The sequence below is a fragment of the Corticium candelabrum genome, chromosome 11 (assembly GCF_963422355.1).
Source record: "Corticium candelabrum chromosome 11, ooCorCand1.1, whole genome shotgun sequence".
Taxonomy (NCBI): domain Eukaryota; kingdom Metazoa; phylum Porifera; class Homoscleromorpha; order Homosclerophorida; family Plakinidae; genus Corticium; species Corticium candelabrum.
Genome location: NC_085095.1, coordinates 8,236,432 through 8,257,956, shown reverse-complemented (window position 1 = coordinate 8,257,956; position 21,525 = coordinate 8,236,432). Strand labels below are relative to the sequence as shown.

Here is a 21,525-nt window from a genome sequence, read left to right as displayed (position 1 = left end):
GTGTGTTAGATCTGTTTTCGGTATATTAAGAATTCAGCAGTGGGAAGACCTCCTTTCTACGAGTGCTCTGTTAACAAGATGGGGTGACATGGAGAATATAACAAAAAATATAGCAAAAGACGACTGGAATGGTTGGGTCATTTGGCAAGGATGCCTGTGACAGAATTCCAAAGATAGTTCTTTTTCGGATGGCACCAGGAGGACCTCAAAAGCGTTGGAGAGATAATGTGAAAAAAGATCTAGAAGAATCAGTCCTATCGGATGAGTCCTGGTACACTAGGGCAACAACATCGCTAACTAAATGGAGACATAGTTTATCAGTAGATAAATTTTAGCTACTTTATCCCCTTATGATTAAAGGGTAGCATGGCCTGTTACTGCAGCAATGTATAGATAGATTGACTTAAGTGGGTTTGTTTAATTGAATGGATTGATATAGTGTTGTGTTGAGTGCCGTTGATAATAGTAGTAATAGTAGTAATATACTACTAGTAGTAGTAGTAGTACGCATGCGTGTAGTCTGGCGGTTGGTTCAAATTTCGCTCTTCGAGTTGACGTATTCTTTGGCTTTCGAAACGCTCTATATTGGTCAATTACGTCATGACCAAGTGCTGCTGGTGTAACAGCAGTGGACGGTGCAAGAATTGCCGCTGCGCAAAGCGAGGAGTTGAATGTAAGAACTGCAATCCCAGAAACCACGGCCGGTGCATGAATGGGAAGTCGTCACCTTTATCTCACGATTCAAAGAATGCATCAAAGTCGTCAGTGTCTCGTTCTGGCTCTTGTGATAGTCTGTCCTCAAACAAGATACCTATGGATCAACCTGTCACCACCACTCTGGTATGTGACACACGTGAATCTCTAGAAGTTTCTAGAAGATCTCAGACACCTATGTCTTACTCTGAGGCACTTCAAAAGGATTTGACACAATGTTCATCACAAAAACGTCAGTCTCAGTCTTTTTGTTCGGATAAGCAGATGTCCACAGCTTCTACGCCGCTTCAGCAGACAAATCCGAGTAACGCTTTTCCTACTAGTTATGGAACGGCTCTGGATTACTCAGGTCACTCGCCCAGCAGGAGTGTACTTGTTGCGGAGACAGTGGAATCAATGAGGAATGCATCTCTAAGAGCACGCAGAATTGTCAGCATGAACGACAGGGAGCTAGGTAGCTCAAAGAGCCCGGTTCAAGTAGAGGAAGCTCCTCCAGTCATTTCAGCAGAGACTGGAACTGCATATCAGTCTGTCACACAACAAGAAGTCGTTCTTCATGAAGCTTCTCAAGATCAATCTAGTGATGCCATTGACCTGCCAGCTATCCCTCAGTACAGAGTGTTACTGCCTCCTAATTTCAACTGGGGTGGTGTACCTGGAGCAGATATAAAAGATCAGATAGACCAAGCATATCGTGAAGTCGTTCATTGGAAACGGAATTTATTTCAAGTGCCTTACGGATCCTCTGGTGGACACTTCGTTTCTGAACTTACAAGGCTATTTTATGCATTTGCAAATGAATCTGATCTCGAGTCAGTCGCAATAACTGCTGCTATGCTCATGCCTCATCTGTTGCTCCAAAGACCTCACACTAGATCCAGTGTACAACAGAACTCCTCTTGTTTAAGTCGTCGATTGGAAACCTGGAAAAAGGGTGACATAGGAGGTTTGATTGCAGAAGGCAGAACGATCCAGTCTCATCTTCGATGCCACAGTACTCGGAATTGTCCTCAGGATAGAGAGTGTGATCAATCAAGAAAAGTTGCACTTTTGTTGCAAAAGGGAAATATCAATGCTGCCCAGCGACTCCTATCAGATGAGGACAACTGTGGTTTGCTAGAACTAGACGAATGTATTCCTGGCTCTCACAAGTCAGTTAGAGATGTTCTGAAAGACAAACACCCTGACCCAGCTCCTATGTTTAAGGAAGCTATCCTGGACTCCAAATCTCAGGCACCTCCTACACATCCCATTCTCTTCGACAAGATTGATGGCTATCTCATTCGTGCCATGTCACTTAAATGCCAGGGTGCTGCAGGTCCATCAGGCTTAGATGCGGCTGCATGGAGGCGTTTGTGCACTGGATTCAAAGTCTTGTCTAGAAATCTCTGTGACTCAATAGCTTCAACAACTCGCAGGATTGCAACGCAGTTTATCGACCCGAGTGGGATTTCGGCTCTGGTTGCTTGCCGGCTAATACCCCTGGACAAGAGACCTGGTGTCAGACCAATTGGAGTTTGTGAAACACTTCGTAGAATAATTAGCAAGGCTGTCCTGAGTGTGGTAAAGTCAGATATTTTGAACGTAGCCGGACCCCTACAACTCTGTGCTGGTCAGAACGTCGGATGCGAGGCTGCCATACACGCTATTCGAGGTATTTATGATGAAGATGAAACAGAGGCCGTGCTATTTGTAGACGCAACCAATGCTTTCAATACTTTGAACCGTCAAGTTGCTCTGGCCAACATATCTGTCAACTGCCCAGCCATCTTTCCAATCTTGGCCAACACGTATCGACAACCTTCTTCATTGTTTGTAGGTGGAGAAACGTTGCTTTCTAGTGAAGGAACAACTCAAGGAGATCCCTTAGCGATGCCAATGTATGCTCTGGCCACAATTCCACTTCTAAAGAGTGTGCAGACGAATGGTACAAAGCAGGTATGGTATGCAGATGATGCAGCTGCTGGAGGCTCGCTAGACTGTCTACATAAATGGTGGAACAGGTTGGTTGACTTAGGTGCTATGTTCGGGTATCTTCCAAATCCCAAAAAGTCATGGTTGCTAGTGAAATCAGGAAATATTGACAAAGCTACACATCTCTTTGAAAATACCAATATCAACATTACTACAGAAGGACAAAAGTACCTTGGAGCTGCTATTGGAAACAAAGATTTCTGCAATAACTTCCTGCAAGAAAAGGTGACCAATTGGAAGTTACAAGTAGAGCGACTCAGTTGCATTGCCCAAACTCAACCACAAGCTGCTCACTCGATATTCACACGGGGTCTGATTGGACGCTGGAAATTTGCACTCAGAACCAATGAAAACTTTGCAGAGTACCTTAATCCTCTGGAGGAGGCGTTACGATCCAAACTGATTCCCGCCATAACCAATAGAAGTACTCCAGGAGACAAGATGAGAAGGCTTTTTGCATTACCACCTCGACTAGGCGGCCTTGGAATTGTAGATCCACGTTCGTTGACTTGTGAGCTGGAATACTCAAAGTTAATTTGTGCGCCACTGGTCAACCGAATTGTGCAACAAGAAACAAACCTGGATAACGTTCCTACCAAGCAGAATTCTATGAAAGCTAGCATTCGCCAGCAAAAACATCTAGCACAAAAGTCTCATTCTGAAATCACTGTCAATGATCTATCTGTGGAATTGAAACGTTCAGTTGAATTGGCCTGTGAGAAGGGTGCCTCCTGCTGGCTGACCGCAATCCCACTAGAGCAACATGGATTCACTTTGCACAAATCTGCGTTTCGGGATGCCCTGTGCCTCAGATACGGTTGGCACCCGTCCAACCTCCCAGACATATGTCCATGTGGATCTAAATTCTCAGTAGATCACTCTCTGTCATGTCCAACAGGAGGATACCCCAGCATCCGCCATAACGAGGTCCGCGATTTATTTACCAACTTGTTGACAGAGGTTTGCCACGATGTACACAAAGAGCCCGTTCTGCAACCTCTCAACGGCGAGGTGTTTCAAAAACGCTGTACTACCTCTGACGAAAATGCCAGACTTGATATTGCTGTCAGTGGATTTTGGGGTGGGCACTTCCAACGAACTTTCTTTGACGTCAGGGTCTTCAACCCTAATGCCTCATCCTACAAATCAGTGCAGATCTCGTCATTATATAAACGGCAGGAACAAGAGAAGAAAAGGCGATACGAGGAACGAATTAATAACGTGGAGCTTTCATCGTTCACGCCAATCATTTTAGCATGCACTGGAGGATGCAGTAAACTGACGTCTATTTTTTTGAAAAGACTAGCCTCACTTTTATCGGAAAAGCACCACACCGAGTACAGCACAACTATCAACTGGCTGAGATGTCGACTGTCATTTGCACTCCTTCGGGCCTGCGTGATGTGTTTGCGAGGATGCAGGTCCAAGCTTCACAGAACCTCAAGGGACTTCAACATTCTGCTGGAAGCAGCAGAAAGTAGATTATAGAAGACTGTTTATCTCAAAGTTGTTACAACCTAGAAACTTGTTGCTATAGAGGAAGCTTTTACATACAGTAGTAGTATGTAGTAGTGTGTTAGCAGATGCCGTTTGATTGTTCAAATACACCAGTTCTCTCAGTAGTAGTAGTAGTAGTAGTAGTAGTAGTAGTATATTACTCAGCAAAAGCATCCACTGGTCATGCCCATACTACAAAAGCCACTACAACGGCACTCAACACAACACTATATCAATCCATTCAATTAAACAAACCCACTTAAGTCAACGTCACAATCTACTTAGTGAGGCAAGCCTCACTGTTGATTAAATCCATGTCATGACATTTTAGAGGCCTGTGCTTGACTGATCTACTTCCGCGAATGCACAAAACAGAAGATCTTATTAGAGAAAAGCTGATCCGACATCTCAGAAGTTCCATCACTGAACTATATTTCTTTTCAGTTTTGTTGGCAATTAAACTGGCAAGATGTTTGTAGAAGGTGGAAGTTTCAGAGCCCATGCCACCGGTAGAGGAAAAAACCAACGGAGTGAAGCTGGCATGTTCCACTTCCAGTACTCGATGCGCATATTCACGTTTTTTTCCACATTCATGGATGTTGAATGCTGATCTCAAAGAGCCTTGACTATCGGAGCGCGCGTTTGGGTAAAATACCCTTACATCAAAAAATGCACGGTCTCCTTTTGTCCAGACTCCTCTCGCTGAAAGATCAAGTCTAGCCTCGTCAGACATGTTCACTGTTTTCTTCTGAAACTTTTCTCCAGTCAGAGGTTGTAACATCGGTTCTATCGCTACATCATGACACACTTCAGTCAAAAGATCGGCAGTTATATCCCTAATTTCATTGTGCCTTAGCGTCGGAAAGCCACCTTTAGAACATATCATTGCATGGTCAACGTTGAAAGCAGATCCACAGACACATTTTGAAGGTAGATTTGGTAACATCCAACCATAGTGCATGCATAAAGCATCATGAAAATCTCCTTTGCTCAAATGAAAACCATGTTCTTCAACCGGTAAAACGGATAGCCAATTTGATGCACCCTTTTCAGAGGCAAGTTCAACGCATTGTTTCATAGATGCTGGGCAATTAGCTTCTATTTCTACTAAAGCTTGTTTCTGAGAAGTCCGTTTTTCAAATTTTGTGGCAGATTTTTTTTTCTGAACAGCTTCGACAGCCACATTGTAGCACTGTTCTTGTTGTATTATGAGAGCTGCTAATGGTGCTGTGATACGACAGGAAGACTTGAACTCAACAACGGACGTGTGAGTTGGATTAGTCAAGTTTAAACCTTCAAGTCAACAAGGTAGAGCCAACAAATCTCTCACGTAGTAGTAGGAGTAAAAGTAGGAGTAGGAGTAGTAGTAGGAGTAGGAGTAGTAGTATTACAGCACCATATAGTTACTAAACACTATGACATAAACCGCAACATTAACAAGAAAGCTAAGCACATAACAAAAGTTTGCTAATTTAACTATTTACTACATAACAATAACTAACAGTTAATTACTAAACACTAAAATTAAAAACATTGTCTACTCACCTCACTGGTTATCAGCCTGACAGTGTCTACATCAATGGGATGGTAAGTACAAGATCTTGTGCCGCGAATGCACATAATTGCTGATCGGAGCAATGCATAGCTAATGCAACATCGGATCAGTTGCATCACTGTACTATAATGTTCATTTGTCTTTGTCGTTAGTAGACTGTCTTTTATAGAATGTTGTTGCTTCAGGACCTGTACCACCTGTAGATGTGAAGACGAGTGGGGTGAAGGAACCATGCTCAACTTCTCGTACTCTTTGATCATATTCCCGCTTTTTTTTCATTTTCATGTATTTCATAGCTTGATGTAAGAGAAGAGTAGTGGCGATAGGACTTGGCATTCGGATAAAATACCCGGATATCGAAAAATGCTCTCTCTCCTCGCCTCCACACTCCTCTTGCAGAGATGTCTGCTCTAGCATAGTCACTGGTGTTAGCAGTGTGTTGATCAAAATGTTCTCCATCCAGTGGTCGAAGTAGTGGTTCAACTGCCACATCATGACATACTTCTTTCAGGAGATTAGCAGTTATGTTGCGGATTTCTTTGTGCCTGAGTATAGGAAAGCCTCCTTTCTTGCAAATCATGGCATGATCAATGGTGAAATCAAGACCACATTCACATCTCAAAGGCATATCAGTTAAAGGCCAACTGTATCTCAGGCACAATGCATCTCGAAAATCATTCTTTGATAAATAAAATCCGTGTTCTTCAATGGGATGCACAGTCAACCAGCTCGATGCTCCTTTTTCTGAAGCTAGTTCAATACATCTCTTTATTGGTGTTGATCCACTTGTTTGTAACGTTTTCATCATTTCTTTCTGAGTAGCTTTCTTTTTTTCATTTCAGCCTTTCTTCGTTTTGTCTCAATAGTAGGTAGATCGTAGTTTTGCTCTTGTGCAATGATGAGTGCGGCTAGTGGAGCTGTGATATGTTTGGAAGCTTCAAAATGAGAATCGGCAATGCTTGAAGGATTGGGAATGTTCAATCCTCCAAAATTACAAGGCAAAGAGAGCAGGTTTCTCATATCTGCACCACTGACAGTTTGACCTGTTAGGGATGGCAGAAATCGCTGGCAAATGGCCTCTTCTAGAGGCTCCAACATATGAGAAATGTTTGGAACAGTTCTCATGACATATGACCATCTATGCACTAAACCTTGGGTGAAAGCAGAATATGCTGCATGAGGATGTGTGATGGCAATAGCAGACAGTTTGTCAATTTGTGAAACCCATTTCTTAACTTTGCTGTTAACGTAATCATTTACAAACAGGGGATGTCCTAGAGCTGCACCAAGGTGTCGTTTTCCTGATGTTGTAATCTGAACAGAGGTACCGTCAAGTGCACATTGACCTTCTTTAAACTTGGTTTCCTTCACAATCAACCACGTTTTCAAAGCATTAGGATGGTAGCCAAATTTGGGACCTTCTTTCACAATTGCATCCCACCATTTTTTCACATTTTCAACACTACCTGCTCCGGCGGCATCATCTGCAAACCATACTTGCTTACATAACTGGGTTAGTCTATTAATGAGAGGTAGAATACCAATAGCATACATCGACATTGCTAATGGATCTCCCTGTGTTGTACCTTCTGTTGATTGAATAATGCCACCACCGATAATAAACATCATTTATACCTCAGCTCTGTAGGTGTTAATGAGTGCAGTTGCAATAGTTGGGCAAATAATTCGAGCGGTATGAAGAGCTGCATTTCGATTGAGGCAATTGAAAGCATTGGTAGTATCAACTAATAATAAGCATTCTGCATCATCATCTTCAAATATCATGTGCATGGCGTGAACAGCCGCCTCGCAACCACCATCTTGACCTGCGCATACCTGTAGTCAACCAGCCGATTCCTTGACAACATTCATTATTGCTTTTGCAATAATCCTATGAAATGTTTCTCCAATGCCAATGGGTCGTAAGCCAGGACATTTGTCTAAAGGAATAAGACGACATGCAACCAGAGCTTGGACAGTTTTGGGATCTACAAATTCAGAGCAAATACGTGGCGCTAAACCTGCAAGACCATTGCATAAATCATTTGATTGGCTTTTAAATGAACAGCAAAAACGTTTCCAAGCTGTTGAGTCGACACCTGATGGTCCACCAGCACCTTGAGTTCTCAGTGCTGCAGAATGAATAGCAGATCCAGTAATTTTCTCAAATATCACTGGTGATATGTCATCAACTGGACCTTGCAATAATACTTCTTCATTCAAAGGCTGCTGTTGCGGATGTTTCATATGCAATGACTCTCTCACAGTTGTACCTTGGTCATCGATCACAGCATTAAGAGACAGGACACCTCCACTAGTGTTATCTGAAAGATAACGAAGAGCAGCATTGATTTTCCCCTGAATAACAAGACGACTGAACACCTTTGACAACTGATCTTCTGAAACATTTCTCAAATTGGTCTCTAATCGGTGTTGCAATGTGCGACCTCTTAGTAGCTCTTCAAATTTTGCCATCTTCCAAAGCTCCAGTCTTCTCTGTACACATTGAACATGGTCACGTGATTTAGACCGAGCATGAGGCTTTTGAAGAATAAGAACTTGTAGAATAACTAGAGCTTTCAGAGCAATTCCTTCCATTGAAGTAGCATTAGCAAATGACTGTACTAAACGTGTCATTTCAGCAACAAAGTCCTTACCAACCTTTCCTGATGGAAGTAAGAATAAACTCTTTTTCTGTAGTAGTAGTAGTAGTAGTAGTAGTAGTAGTAGTAGTAGTAGTGTGTGTGTGTGTGTGTGTGTGTGTGTGTGTGTGTGTGTGTGTGTGTGTGTGTGTTTGTGTCTGTCTGTGTCGCTGTGTGTGCTAGTGTATGTAGCCATTGTTGTTTTGTAAGGTGATTTTGTTGGTTGATTGGTATTCAGTGCTACAAATAACATCGATGTTTACTGTTCAGACGCCTCTTATGTTTGATGTCACTGTAGCATCTTGAAAGGAATTTATATCTATTTTAGGAAGCTGCTGCATTGTTTAAGTGTACAGTTCGAGCTGGAAACAGACGTACTTTTAACTTTATGATTTATTTAAGACAATATGTGTATTAATCAAACATGTTTAGGATTATCAAGGCTCAATATTCGTGCCATTGTGGAACATATTATGCAAGTTCTGAGGAATGACTTCTCAAAAGATGTATTTGCATCTGAGTACACAAAACTTTTAGTCAAGGATGTTCTCTCTGTTAGAAAGTACTGCTCAGAAATGCCAGTAGAACTTTGGAATGGTAGGACAATAAGAATTGCATGAGATTTAGTTGTTATTGTTTTTATATCATTTACTGATGTGCTGATTATCTTGATTGTGTCAGAGCTGATTATTTTGTATGGCGGGATAATGGCGCATCCAACTGTACAGTTTGATCAAATCAGTGTTGTGAAGGTTATTCAACTTGTGTGTCACCACATGGCTATACAATCTACTAGTCTGTCAACTGGTAGTCTTTTTGATGACTTCGTATCAACAGTTCGCCATGCCAGGTATTATTTTTGCATTTGCATGGCAATTATGAGAACTTCAGTGACAGAATATATGGTTTACTTGTCGATTAAATCTGACTGCTTCTTTTGTAGATGTTACTATATTTCCACTAATACTGTGCTAAGTATGGTTGTTGATATTATGTATACTTGACTTTTAGTCAAGTTGAATTTGAAGTGCATTGAATTTGATTGTCATGATTTTGTACATGAAGTTAGAAATGATAAGTTACTGGTTTGACTACTTGAAATGGTTTGTGTTGACTTTGTAGCTAAATTAAAGTTTGTGACTTGATCTCAACTTTATTCACTTGTTACATGATAGATGACAATTGTTTGGCTGCTATTGTTAGACCATGCACACACCTGGAACGTTGGAGACGTTCAAGTTAAGAGGATAACTTGTTCTTATGGACTAATGACAAGAAATTTCTCTATGGTGATTCAAAACGAGTGTTTTGATAGCTCTTGTCTTGTTAAATTAAAATGTGTGCTGTTTTTACAACCAAAATTGTATACTGATACAGAATATGTACATTAGTTCTTGTGAGTGTTGTGTTATGTCTTATTTAATTGTTGTTGCAGGAGTGAGAAAGTGGCAACAGTTCTTGGTTATGTTCTGGCAGCATTGAACACGTTCTGTCAGTCTGTGGCAATCATAGCACGTACCAAGTTGTGTCACCTTGGAGAGACAGTATTTTCAGACATGCTGTCAATATGGAAAACTAGCCAACTACACGTAAAGGTTCCAAACATAATTAATTGCAATTGAATGTATTTTCCACGTGTATTTTATCAACTAGGATCAAGTTATCCAGTATTTTCATTTTCAGTTGGAATTGCATCATCCACTTGGTGTAGTGAATGAGTCCGAGGGAGCACAAGCAGCCAACTGGTGCCACTGGAAGGCATTTGCTAATTTTTTTCAGATTTTATAGTCGTTACTAGTTTTTTGCTATTAATGCAGAGAAGTATACAGCAGTTGTATGAAGTGATCTTGCTGGATTTGGAACAAGTGCAGAAAGACATGAGTTGGAAGGCTCCAGGGTATGGAAACTATGTATTTGTGTTGCAGATTGGTAGTTTACTAGCTGCTTAATTAAACAGTCGAGGTATAACAGAACTGAAGATGGGATTTGTGAAGTTGACTTTGGCTGTCTTTCATCTGGTTTGTTTTACGTGCCACTGACTAACACATATGTGTACTTGTGATTAAGTGTTTTGCTGTTTGTCTAGATAGCTGCTCTCACATCAGTAGAGGCTCTGGACGAACCTCTTATTGCGTTTGGTAAACTAATGTTTGTATTGCAATATAAGTTTGTGCTTTTTTATAATAGGCTGTTGCTTTGTTGTCAGGGAGAAGGAGAACTGTTGAAGCAAAATGGTCATGTTGGTGTGAGGCACTAAGAAATGTCATAGACCACCCGCCTGCTACAGTTTCATGGTAAAATGTCTTGTGCATGTATCCTTGCTGATTTGAATGATTTCCAACTATGTGTTTTTAGTTGTATTGCTTATAAATTAATACAACTCCAAATTTATTTATATATGCAGTATAATGTCAGGTTATTGCAAGGTAGACTAGATCTGGACGGTTGCTCAGATACGTTCTGAGGCTTTTAAAGCCAATGTAGATAAGCCAAATAAAATTTATACAGCACTGTATTAGTACTACACGTAAGCCCAGATGGGATTATCTATATTACATTACTGCTGATCTTTCTTAATTAAACCATTAATGAGTTATAAAACAAAATGGTAAATATTTTCAAAGTTTCAACTTTTTGGTGTTCAAACTTTCATTTATATTTGAGAGATATTGCCATCACAACTGATAAATGTCTAAAATAAACTAACCAGGGCCAAGAGCCCCTACTACGATTTAGCTAAAACCAAAAAACCGTTCAGCTGGCAGGCTAACAGTTTCCTGGCCAATTTATGTTTTGCCCACAATGCTGAGGATCTTGTTGTGTTTCATCTGTGCGTTTTCTTTCTGGAGACAGACAGCTAACCGGATGGACCAATCCCTCTTAAAGTAGCTGGAAGAAACGTTTGAGACAGATGGTGCCAGCAATGAAGCTTCTTTTAGTGTCTCTTCAGCTCCTTCCCCCCATCTTCCGTAGACCTCGATAGCAATAGGTCGGAAAAGGTGTCCAAGGTTAGACGCCTTTGTCAGGTATTATGTGTTCTTCTCTTTCTCCTTAGCAGTTGCAGCAAATCCAGCTCTTTCACTGCTACCTGATAAGTTAGTCTTTGACCATGGGTGGGTCACGGTGATGTCGAGCAACAACTTCTTGCCATCACGGTAGTTGTAAACTGCAATATCAGGGCGTTGCTTGCCTTCGAATTGAGCCGTGATCTCTTTCTTACAACGGAAATCTGCAGACCGCAGCATGTCATAGTAGCTGTTCAGAAAGTGATCGTGATGACGAATGGGGCCACCACCAAACTTGCATGTTAGGAGATGGTCACCTTTCTGATCAACGTTCTTACCACATTGGTTGATACATTTCTTAATATTACTCAGCTGAGGAAGGGACACTCCAAGTCGCATAAAAGCTGCAGTACGAAACTGAGCATTTAAGACTAAAATTTTGCGATCAAGCCATTTCCCAGCCAAAGGACCCCCATTACTGATGAGCCTTGCGCGGTCTTTTTTGGTATGGCAGTACTGTAGGAAATTCTGAAACTGTCTGTCTTTTCTGATGGCTTGCAGTCTGGATTGAAGATGTTTTGGTTTTGCAGTAAGCAGTTTCAAAGATGGTAACTCTTTTACCATACTGACACCACTTGTATGGAGATCGTTCAAAGCATCTTTCAGATCCTGTGTAGTTGGTATGGCTGCTAAATCCAAGTCTTCCGTGAGACCACTGCAGATTTCACTGAGCCTCTGCTCTCTATCTGGAAGGTTGCTCAGTGTGTTGGCCCAGGCTCCTACAAATGCTGAACTGGCGGTCTCTGTAGCTGCTGCGAGGCCAAAGCCACCATGTTTGATGGCCAACATGAGCTGTTGCTGTTGTCTGGCTGTTAGTTTCTTGCCAATGATGTTTTCAAACGTAGTATTGATTTCTTTGTCATGCTGACTGGCCACAGAAGAGACCAACCGTGGAGGGACAGTGTGTAGGAGATGCATGACTTTAGGCACTCCACAATATCATAAGAGTAATGCAGCCGACTGACTATCCTGGAGCATTGGTAATTTGGATAGCAGACTTCTCGCACTCAACTAACCTTGAACAAAAGTCCTTCACAAAGGGTTTATTCCCAAGTGGAGTTCCCAACAACACAAAACCATCTGATCTCACTGGAATAGGCAGATCCCAATCCTGGATTCCATTGGGAGAGAATACTTCACATTTTTTGTCTCTTAACTCAAGACCAATCTCAAGCAGATCCGCCTTCAATCCAGAATATATGGAAATGACTTCCTGTTTTGGTCCAAGGACTGTGATGTCATCCAAGTAGGAAGACGTTAGAGTATTTCCATTGTGGATGTTGGCCTTTGTTGTATAGGATGAAGTGCAAGAGAAAACAGAAATGGATCCAACGGATCACCTTGCTGAACTCCTTTGGCTGATGTTATACAACATGTTGACAGGTTAAGCCTGGTGGTTAATTGTGAGGACTGAACGTAACACTTTGAAATAAAGGGAAATAACTCCGGGAAATAGAGAGCAACCTCAGAGAGAATTGATTGCCTACTGATAGTATTAAAAGCGTTTCTTGCGTCAAGTTTGAGGGCAACCCAATCTGGATGTTGCTGTAGGCACAATTGTACTAGATGTGTCATCATCTCTGAGCCTCCTGGAGTGCACACTCCATATTGATGTGGAACTAGATAGTTTGCTATGGCTTCTTTCATCTGCAAACAGACTGATTTTGCCACCAACCTACGAATACAGCTTCCCACAGCAATTGGATGAACATCAGACTCATTCTTCCGAAGTGCGATCAATTTTGCTCCGGCCAAAACTGTAGCTATTGAGCTAGGAATGGTTCCAGACAGAAATGCATTGCATGCCTTGTGCAAAAGCTCTACAGTGTGGTCCGATTCCAAAAGCAACTTCAGATGTTCGAACCGAACGACGACCATGTGATTTGAAGAGGAGGGCACACAGGTGTCAGAATTTCTTGGCAGTCATTTCCTGGATCCTTACGTGGCGGATGTTTCTTCTTCAACTGAGCGATTGTATCTTCTGAGTAAGGAGCCACACCAGCACTAGTGAATAGGTTTGCAGCTTTAGAAATCCCACCATCTTTGATCTTGCATCTCACTGACTGAATTAGTTTGGCCGAGAGAGGGCCTGAATGATCCATCTCAGATTCATCAGAACGTAACGGCCGACTGGGTTCCGATGAGAGATAGAGCTCATGCCATCTCTCGTCCATAAACAAACTATATCTTTTCTCGATGCTCTTCCTTCCAGATTGGCCTCCTCTACGCTCTGGTTGTAGCAAAAGTCTTGGAAGTAAGAGGAAAAGTTTCCAGGCAGCCTCGTTTGAGCTGTCTTCCACAGTCAACTGTAAGGGAATGGTAGAGCACTCTCTGAATCTTGCCTGAAGAAAAGGTCGAATCTGCTTAACAGTGGGAACCATGCAACAACTAAGGCAGTCCAATTCTAGTTGATCTAAGAATGACCAACCACTCTTAGCCACCTGGTCACGTGACAACGGCGTGGAGAGTGACGAAATGTCGAGCGATTCACCAAAATGAAGATGGCTCACTTGGTCGAATGTCATTATGTGCATTGGTAACGTCAACTTCTTGTCGTTTAGACTGACTTCCTGCAGCTGGACATCTTTTCGCGCGACAAATTAAAAAGTTGGCGCCATTTGACGAATTCCGGGTAATGAATGGCTTACAGCAGAATTTGCACGGCTGTAAATGATGTTTTAGAAGAAATTCACTCGGAACCTTGTCGATGTCGTGGTAAGAACGGATATGTTGAAACACTTGTTGCCTTTCTCCCTACCGGTATCTCCCAACGTTGCAATTCTCAACTGGGCAAACAATCTCTTCTGTAGATGCCATTTCGGACGATTAGAGACTTCCATGAGCAGTCAATCGCCGATATTCACTGACAGCTGCAGAGTCCAACCACAACGGCCGCCATTCATTCGTTCATCACCATGGAATTGAATTGCTTTTAGAACCAAGGGATCAAACAGAATAGACTATTTAATTGTTGATGAACATGTTCATGATGAGTAAGTTTTGTACATCAATTTACTGCTTTTGCTACTCTTACATGCTTTTAATTCACTGAGTTGTTGACACATTCTTGCTGAACAGTATTTCATAACATCGCTTCAAAGTAAGCAGACCAACTGGAAATCAGGGTGGTCGATATTACCAGGCCTGGAATTGTCAAAGCCATGACAATGTGGTTCTCGTTAGCAGTCATTGTTATTGTCTGGAAAGAATGTTACGAAGGCATCATTTCTTTAATGTATGGTGTAATCCAGATCACAACCTAATATGTGGCTGTCGTATGCATTGATATGTTGTCGCAGAAATGTTTTACGCCTTTAAGTGTGTATGGAAATATAGGGATGCAAAAATGAGCACCATCAGCATGTATAAGCCAGGTTGAGTTACAAGTCTGTTGTAGAATGTGTTTATTTGCAAACCAAATTAGGTGACAACAGCTCAGTTACAATAAAACATTGAAAACTACCATTGAGCAATGTTGTATTTGTATCATTTATTTCTATCACCTTTTTTTATTAATCTCAAGATTTTGTTGCTAGGTTGTGTATGTTGTGTCAGCATCATGAGGTAGTATATTGTCTTTAATTTTTTTTGTAGGCTCCAGGTCTTGACTATGTTGTTAGAGAAGCATCCAGATTGTATTTCTGATGAAGATGTTGTAGTACTGTTAGATCTTGTTTATGTCATCCAGAAAGAAACAAACTGGTTTGTATGAGCATGTGTCAAATGAAACGATGAGTAGAAACTTCTGCTGATTACTCAGGGTGAAGGTGGTTCACTGGAGTATGTCCTGTTTACGAGAACTGGCAGTTGCTTGCAAAGGTATGCAATTTAGTTATTAAAATCATGCTGGTAGCATTTTGCTTTGCTGACATAGTGTCTTGTATGCTTGCCCGTCTGTAGTTCGCTTGCTGCCTTTTGCCAATCAGTCAGTTAGTCACTCAACATTATAGCACTTTGGTAGTTGTCTTGATGTAGCTTTGCACGTATCACATTCTTGCTGTGCTGTGATTGCTTTTAGTTGAATCATAGCTTTTTTGTAATGTTATTGTAGGTAGACTAAGACAGCAGCATGATCAATGGATGAAGGTGTGGGCAACTGCTGTCAGGTGAGAGGTTTACAAACTATTCTATGCTTCTGAGTTTTCTAGATGATGTTTGTGTGACATTAGAACTACAGTTAAAGATATTGAGTATCTACTAATTTTAAAAATATATATTTTTCTTGTCGCACTCATAAATCTAACAACATAAGAGAATAATTAACTAGTAGATGAAGCTGTGTTCCACTCGCTTCAGAGATACGTGAAAGAATGTGCATGTGTGTGTGTGTGTGTGTGTGTGTGTGTGTGTGTGTGTGTGTGTGTGTCTGTGTGTCTGTGTGCCGTACATCTCCTACCTCCATGGGAAATACTGTGAAGTGACATGTATAGCGGCCGGATCCAGAAGAAAGCAGCGTGAACATTAATGTTTCCTACGAATCTTTCTTGCAAGACGAGGTCGATCATTCATCATCAGTCCTACTATCTTACACCTATAAAACATACTGATCTCTTGAAGATCGCAGTTGGTGTAAGTTGTTTGTGTGCATGCATGATCGCATGGGACCTTTGCTTGGTTTCTTAAAGAACGATGAATTCGTTCGTTTTGCGATTCTTCTGTAAAATGTAACTTTACCTTAATTAAAATTACCTGAACAGTACTCTGCGCTTCTCAGTTTGATTACAGTTTGACTTAATAACTTTGTTGCTATGGATATGACATCGCGGCTTTCTGTCATAGTGTGAGGGATTGTTACGTCACCTATTTTTTACGTCCTCAGCAAACCCCCAGAGTTATTCACGCTGACAAGCTAGTGTAGGTCACCTATTTTGCGTCCCTAAAGGACTGCTGATTGGCTCAACAAACTCCCCGAGTGTGACACACACTTACAAACATAGCGACATACATGTACCGACAGACAGACTGGAAGTCAATTCAGCCCGTTTAGAGTGAGCTTCTCGTGAACAGTCCACCAATTAATGTGATGTCCTTCTTTACACTCGTAGCTTAACTAATGCAGACAGATAGTTTGCAGATATGGTTAATTAAAAGAACACGTGCATGATTTAAAGAAGTGTCCATCTAAACCAGTTGTGTCAATGCTGCTGAAGTTTGATATTTGTTATTACATTGAAGTAATCATTCTGTTGTTTGTAGACTTGTTTCTCAACATAGATGTGAGGAAGCAGCATTTGATTTGCTTGCTGCTTTACTGCAGGTCAACACTGATTATCTAGTCATACCCTGTTTTTGGTTGTTCAATGCATGCTACAATGTGTTTAGTGTAACATTGTTAGTCCAGACATCGAGCCATGGAGATTGTTGGGTCAGTGCATTCCATCCAGGTGAGAACAATAAATATTAAATTTAACATAATTAGACAGTGGAAAGCTTGATGAGTGCTAAGTGTTACTGGCAAGGTGAGGCATTGGAGAAATTTATTGAAATCTCAAGCAAAGAAATATCAGATGCTAAAGGCAAACAGAACTTACATATTCCTTAAATTGAACTGCATTCATGGGTCACAATGAGTTTGAGTTACTACAATGAAACTGTACCAAATGAGTCTAACGACTTGTAACAGATTAGACATAACTGCCAAACTGCCGATAATCTTTCTAGGCAACTAATTCATGTTTATAATGTGATGTACTTGATGTGTGTTGTGTTACTTTTTTGCAGTCAAGCGGTCAATTTTGTTCTTTCTCACTTTCAATCACATTCAATTCCTGAGAACTTCAAGACTAATCAGGGTGTTGTGCATGGCAAGGATGGAACGCTTTTTCCTCTTCGAAGACAGCTGTTTGACTGGCTACTTCCAGTACCTGATAAGTCACTTGGAAGGTTTACAGCAGAAGTCACAGAAGACGGGAATTTCAAATTAGATGCATCCAGCAGGTATAGAGATTTCTTGTTTCTTGTTAGCAATCGCGTATATCAGTATATGCTTTTACACTATGTGATGAAAGGGTTTATTGTGTAGCTGGGTGCTCACCAATGCAGCAGGTATCTTAGATGTCTGAATTAGCAGCTGTTTCTATATGGTTACTATTTTGAGGGTGGTACGTACACTAAGCTGAAAGAAAAAATAATACCAGTGATAACAATCTAACCGAGTGCATGGTTGGTCGGTCATGGTCGGTCATTGATCTATGTGCGGTGTTACTGTACCCTAGCATTTCACGCCTCAGGTAATTACATATAAACATTTGCGTATTAAGGCAGTTAATATTTGAACAGTACATATCTGGGCATATATTTTAGTTTGACAAGCAGAAAGGGGCTATTTTGGACAATTACTGTAACCCAGGCAGAGTAAATGTCAATGTGTGAAGGCACTAGATGAGATGCTAGAGGTTTCAATTTCATTAGATTATTTAAGTGATGGATTTTATGGTGATAATGTTCTCTGCATGAAATGTAGTATAGCTAGCTTTGCAGTTGGCGGATCCAGTAATGTGCTTCAGATTGTACATACTCTACTTGACAACTCTTCATGTTTTGTACATTTCTTGTTGTTTTACATGCAACATGAAGTGCTGTCTAACTGGAATAGCAGGCAGAAAGCCTGCCAAAAATGTGTGAACAGTTCATTATGAAATCAAATTAAACAAACGTAATTTTAATGATGTGTTGTCTTCTGAACATGTTTTAATAAGTCAGGATTTTTAAAGATATGGCATGTTTGTAACTTGTTGTTGCTTGTTTATTTATATTGCAAATTTGTGTAAGATAAATTGTAGTGTTTGATTGGTGATCACTGATGTGATGTGTGATACTGAGAATGAAAAGTGGTTGTAAGCAGTGTCACCTTAAGTATCTTGTTGCTTCTGCTTGTGTAGAGCCTCGCCACCACAAGCTGCTCAACTGTTATTTGCTCTTACTCAAAAAGATCCAAAGAATGCAATCAACACTATGCAACTCAGCTGGTGAGAACTGGACTTCGGGTTTTTTGTTTGTTTGCATACAAAACACATTCTATGTGTAGTGCATTCAGTAGTGTTGAAAATGAAGGTTCTTGCCAGTGGGACTCTTTTCTGTGTCAAATGGGACAATCATACCTTTGTTCAACATTTAGCACAGTTTGTGAAAGCATTTAATCTAGTCTTCACATCACAGGAAATCAAAACGTTTTTTTATTATCAGCTTATAGAAGAAAACAAAGTTGCTGTCACGCACTTGGTCACCTCTAGGTAAACTTAATTTTGTCACTTACTTGTGGCACTAAAGTTTTATGTTTAAATTGTTTGCATAGATCTGTGACATCTTTGCAGCTTTTGCTATGTGAACAAATGGCTAAGTTGTGTGAGCATTTAGTAACTCCTTTTGAAAGCAAGGTACATTACATAGAATGTTGAAGTATTGCTTTGTGATTATCCGTTGTGTCTGTGTATAGCACTGTATGTCACTGCAAGAGACAAAACAAGCTGTACTTGATACAATCAAGTTTGCTGCATATCTTTGTAGCATTGTCATTCACACTGTCTCTTTGCTCGCTTTCTCAAATTCTGTTACCTTGGATGGCATGGAAGAGTCTGATCTCATAGTGTCATTATCAGTGAGCATATTGCAACATGAAGTAGTATTGAGTTGCCCTGTTACTACCTAGTTGTATCATGGTGCACATGTAGTATGTAATTGTAAGAATGATTTGTCTTTGCAAAATCACCAACTACATATCTGACCAAACCGCTACAAAATGTCAAGAACATACATTACGAGTTGGTTTTGTTAATTGATTTATATAAAGATGTTAGATATTTCAACATTTACCGTATAGATTAAGAATCGAACGAACTTGAGGTGTTGCTTGCTGCTTATTGTCTATGTACACATAAGACGGTCTTGTTTGTTTAAGATTGTCTTGATTGTCATGAAAACAAGTATCATTCTGTCTGAAGTCTGCTTTTTGGCTGTTTATTGTTTCAGCCAGAAATAGTAGAATAGAGGAGGGCATTATTAGTGTTGACACTTTATTATGAGGTGGCATGATAGCTGTAGCATGTTATTGGTTGTTACTACATCAGCTATACACTGGCAGACAAATGCACTACTCTAGAAGAGAGGTGCTGCAATTGCTGTCTACACTGTTACTTCATCTTGCTGTACTTCAGCAAGGACAACATTGTAGCATTTAATTATGTGGCTGTCGCTTTAATATGAACCAAATTATTCTATTTAGTAGGCAGGGTGTGCATGTTGTCTTGTTTTAGTGTAGACAGATTCATTACTTTGACAATAGTTGTTATTAAAGTAACTGTTTGTGATGTGGTTGTTTATCATGTGGTTTAGAAGTTACTGCAGTTTCTGGCATCTCAAATAAATGAGCTTTCATTTGTACAAGATGAGATGGATCAGTCAACATACAATGTCTTCACTGCACTGCAACATCTTGAATCAATGCTGTTTGTACTGACGTGCTCAGCAAATGTGAGCAGTGTTACTGATAAATTGCATGTATGCATGTGTGCTATGTATGTGTGAGAATCTGTATGAATGTAAAAGTTTGTCATATTACACTGTTGGTGTAGCCAGTCTTGTAACAGTGCAGGCAGTATAACAGTAGAATGATTTGTAATTATTGAGAACATGGGATTGATTTCCATGGCGGGAATACACAATGAAGAAAACAATTTTATCAAGTGAATTGTGATATAATATCTACACTTGTCGTGCGGGTATAAAGTATAAAATATGTATAAGTATAAATATAAAGTATAAAGGACAGTATAAAGTGTGGGGCCTTTGATGTCCGTTTCTGGAGCTGCACCATAGTCAGTACCGGCTTAGAGTCTCTGCATAACACACAAAGGTTCTGTCATTAGACAGTGGGCGATATCCTCAAATTCAGTAGAAGCACTTGATCGTTTGTGTGTGTGTGTGTGTGTGTGTGTGTGTGTGTGTGTGTGTGTGTGTGTGTGTGTGTGTGTGTGTGTGTGTGTGTGTGTGTGTGTGTGTGTGTGTGTGTGTGTGTGTGTGTACCAGTGTGTGTGTGTGTGTGTGTGTGTGTGTGTGTGTGTGTGTGTGTGTGTGTGTGTGTGTGTGTGTGTGTGTGTGTGTGTGTGTTGTGCAATAGCTCAGTTGGTTAGAGAGTCATCTTATGGAGTGTTTCATCCGGGACCTTGAAGGGTCGCAAGTTCAAGTCACAGTGATGGCGAGCTATGGCATAATTTCCTTAAGCAAGAAACTAACGCACATTTGCTTCTCTCGACTCAGGAGTATAAATGAGTACCTGGTCATTAACTGGTGTCCTAAGCTAGCGCAGGCCCAGAGTTCCCTGAGTAGTGCACAGAGCCCAGCTTAACAGCTGGGGGGCGCGACCTCTGAGAGGCAGCTCCTGACATTTAGGATGTAGGATTTTTAGGTGTGTGTGTGTGTGTGTGTGTGTGTGTGTGTGTGTGTGTGTGTGTGTGTGTGTGTGTGTGTGTGTGTGTGTAGGTGTGTGGGTGGGTGAGTGGATGGGTGGGTGGGCGAACAGGCACACTAACAACCTTACCATTCGGGACAGAATTACATGTAACAGTATTTATTACAAGCATCAGACATGCATATACATGTATGTGAGGTATATTTGATTCACTTAATGGCGATATAAGCATACTATATGTCATAAACTCAGTCAACGCATTGTACTGTAAGTGTGATGTAAATGGAAATTGCTCTTCTTTGCAATCATTTGCTTGACTTGGTTTGAGTCTGATGTCCAGTAATACCAGTATTTAGAAATTTCCAAACATCAAAGTTTTAGCTTCTAAGTATCTATGTTTATGATTGCTTGTGTTTTGAACCTATCAGCGCTGTGCTTAAAGCAGATCTGTTAACTAAAGCTCTTAATTTGAGTTAGTCACATCCTGGTTATGTGCATGGACTGTGCACAGCATTGGTTACTGTTTATTGTATTGTAGAGAACTAGAGAGGAGCAAGAGCAGCTCAAGAAATTAAGACAAATTTGTAAAACTGTGATTCCATCGTCTCTTGTTCATTGTCTCATAAGGATATCAGATGGGCAGGTTGGCTGGCTATAAGTGGCTTTCATGGA

The 21,525-nt window shown here is 40.8% G+C and overlaps 3 protein-coding genes across 3 annotated transcripts; all 3 read left to right on the top strand.

The window, feature by feature from the left end:
• The first annotated feature begins 600 nt into the window (after positions 1–600).
• On the top strand, positions 601–4,330 carry LOC134187294 (uncharacterized). Its single transcript, XM_062655409.1, has one exon. The coding sequence runs from the start codon at positions 601–603 to the stop codon at positions 4,174–4,176; it is 3,576 nt and encodes a 1,191-aa protein (XP_062511393.1). The 3' UTR covers positions 4,177–4,330.
• Positions 4,331–8,409: 4,079 nt separating this feature from the next.
• Positions 8,410–10,214, top strand: LOC134187293 (serine-protein kinase ATM-like). Its single transcript, XM_062655408.1, has 6 exons — positions 8,410–8,415; positions 8,711–8,756; positions 8,815–8,979; positions 9,064–9,232; positions 9,818–9,977; positions 10,036–10,214. Exons 1-6 carry the CDS (start codon positions 8,410–8,412, stop codon positions 10,168–10,170), a joined length of 681 nt encoding a protein of 226 aa, XP_062511392.1. The 3' UTR covers positions 10,171–10,214.
• On the top strand, positions 10,194–21,511 carry LOC134187291 (uncharacterized). Its single transcript, XM_062655407.1, has 17 exons — positions 10,194–10,279; positions 10,340–10,400; positions 10,469–10,520; positions 10,589–10,676; positions 15,042–15,149; positions 15,208–15,266; positions 15,499–15,553; positions 16,644–16,704; positions 16,770–16,831; positions 17,169–17,384; positions 18,329–18,415; positions 18,475–18,568; positions 18,633–18,679; positions 18,742–18,823; positions 18,883–19,044; positions 19,779–19,916; positions 21,392–21,511. Exons 1-17 carry the CDS (start codon positions 10,194–10,196, stop codon positions 21,509–21,511), a joined length of 1,578 nt encoding a protein of 525 aa, XP_062511391.1.
• The last annotated feature ends 14 nt before the right edge of the window (positions 21,512–21,525 follow it).

Excerpts from the sequence above, each read along its gene's own strand:
- LOC134187294 (XM_062655409.1), top strand. The coding sequence starts at position 601 with ATGACCAAGTGCTGCTGGTGTAACAGCAGTGGACGGTGCAAGAATTGC.
- LOC134187293 (XM_062655408.1), top strand. Across the intron at positions 8,757-8,814 it reads AGTTCGAGCTGGAAACAGAC|GATTATCAAGGCTCAATATT; the intron begins GTACTTTTAACT and ends AAACATGTTTAG. Across the intron at positions 9,233-9,817 it reads TCAACAGTTCGCCATGCCAG|GAGTGAGAAAGTGGCAACAG; the intron begins GTATTATTTTTG and ends TTGTTGTTGCAG.
- LOC134187291 (XM_062655407.1), top strand. The coding sequence starts at position 10,194 with ATGCAGAGAAGTATACAGCAGTTGTATGAAGTGATCTTGCTGGATTTG. Across the intron at positions 16,705-16,769 it reads TGCTTGCTGCTTTACTGCAG|TGTAACATTGTTAGTCCAGA; the intron begins GTCAACACTGAT and ends CAATGTGTTTAG. Across the intron at positions 18,569-18,632 it reads TTTGTTCAACATTTAGCACA|CTTATAGAAGAAAACAAAGT; the intron begins GTTTGTGAAAGC and ends TTTTATTATCAG.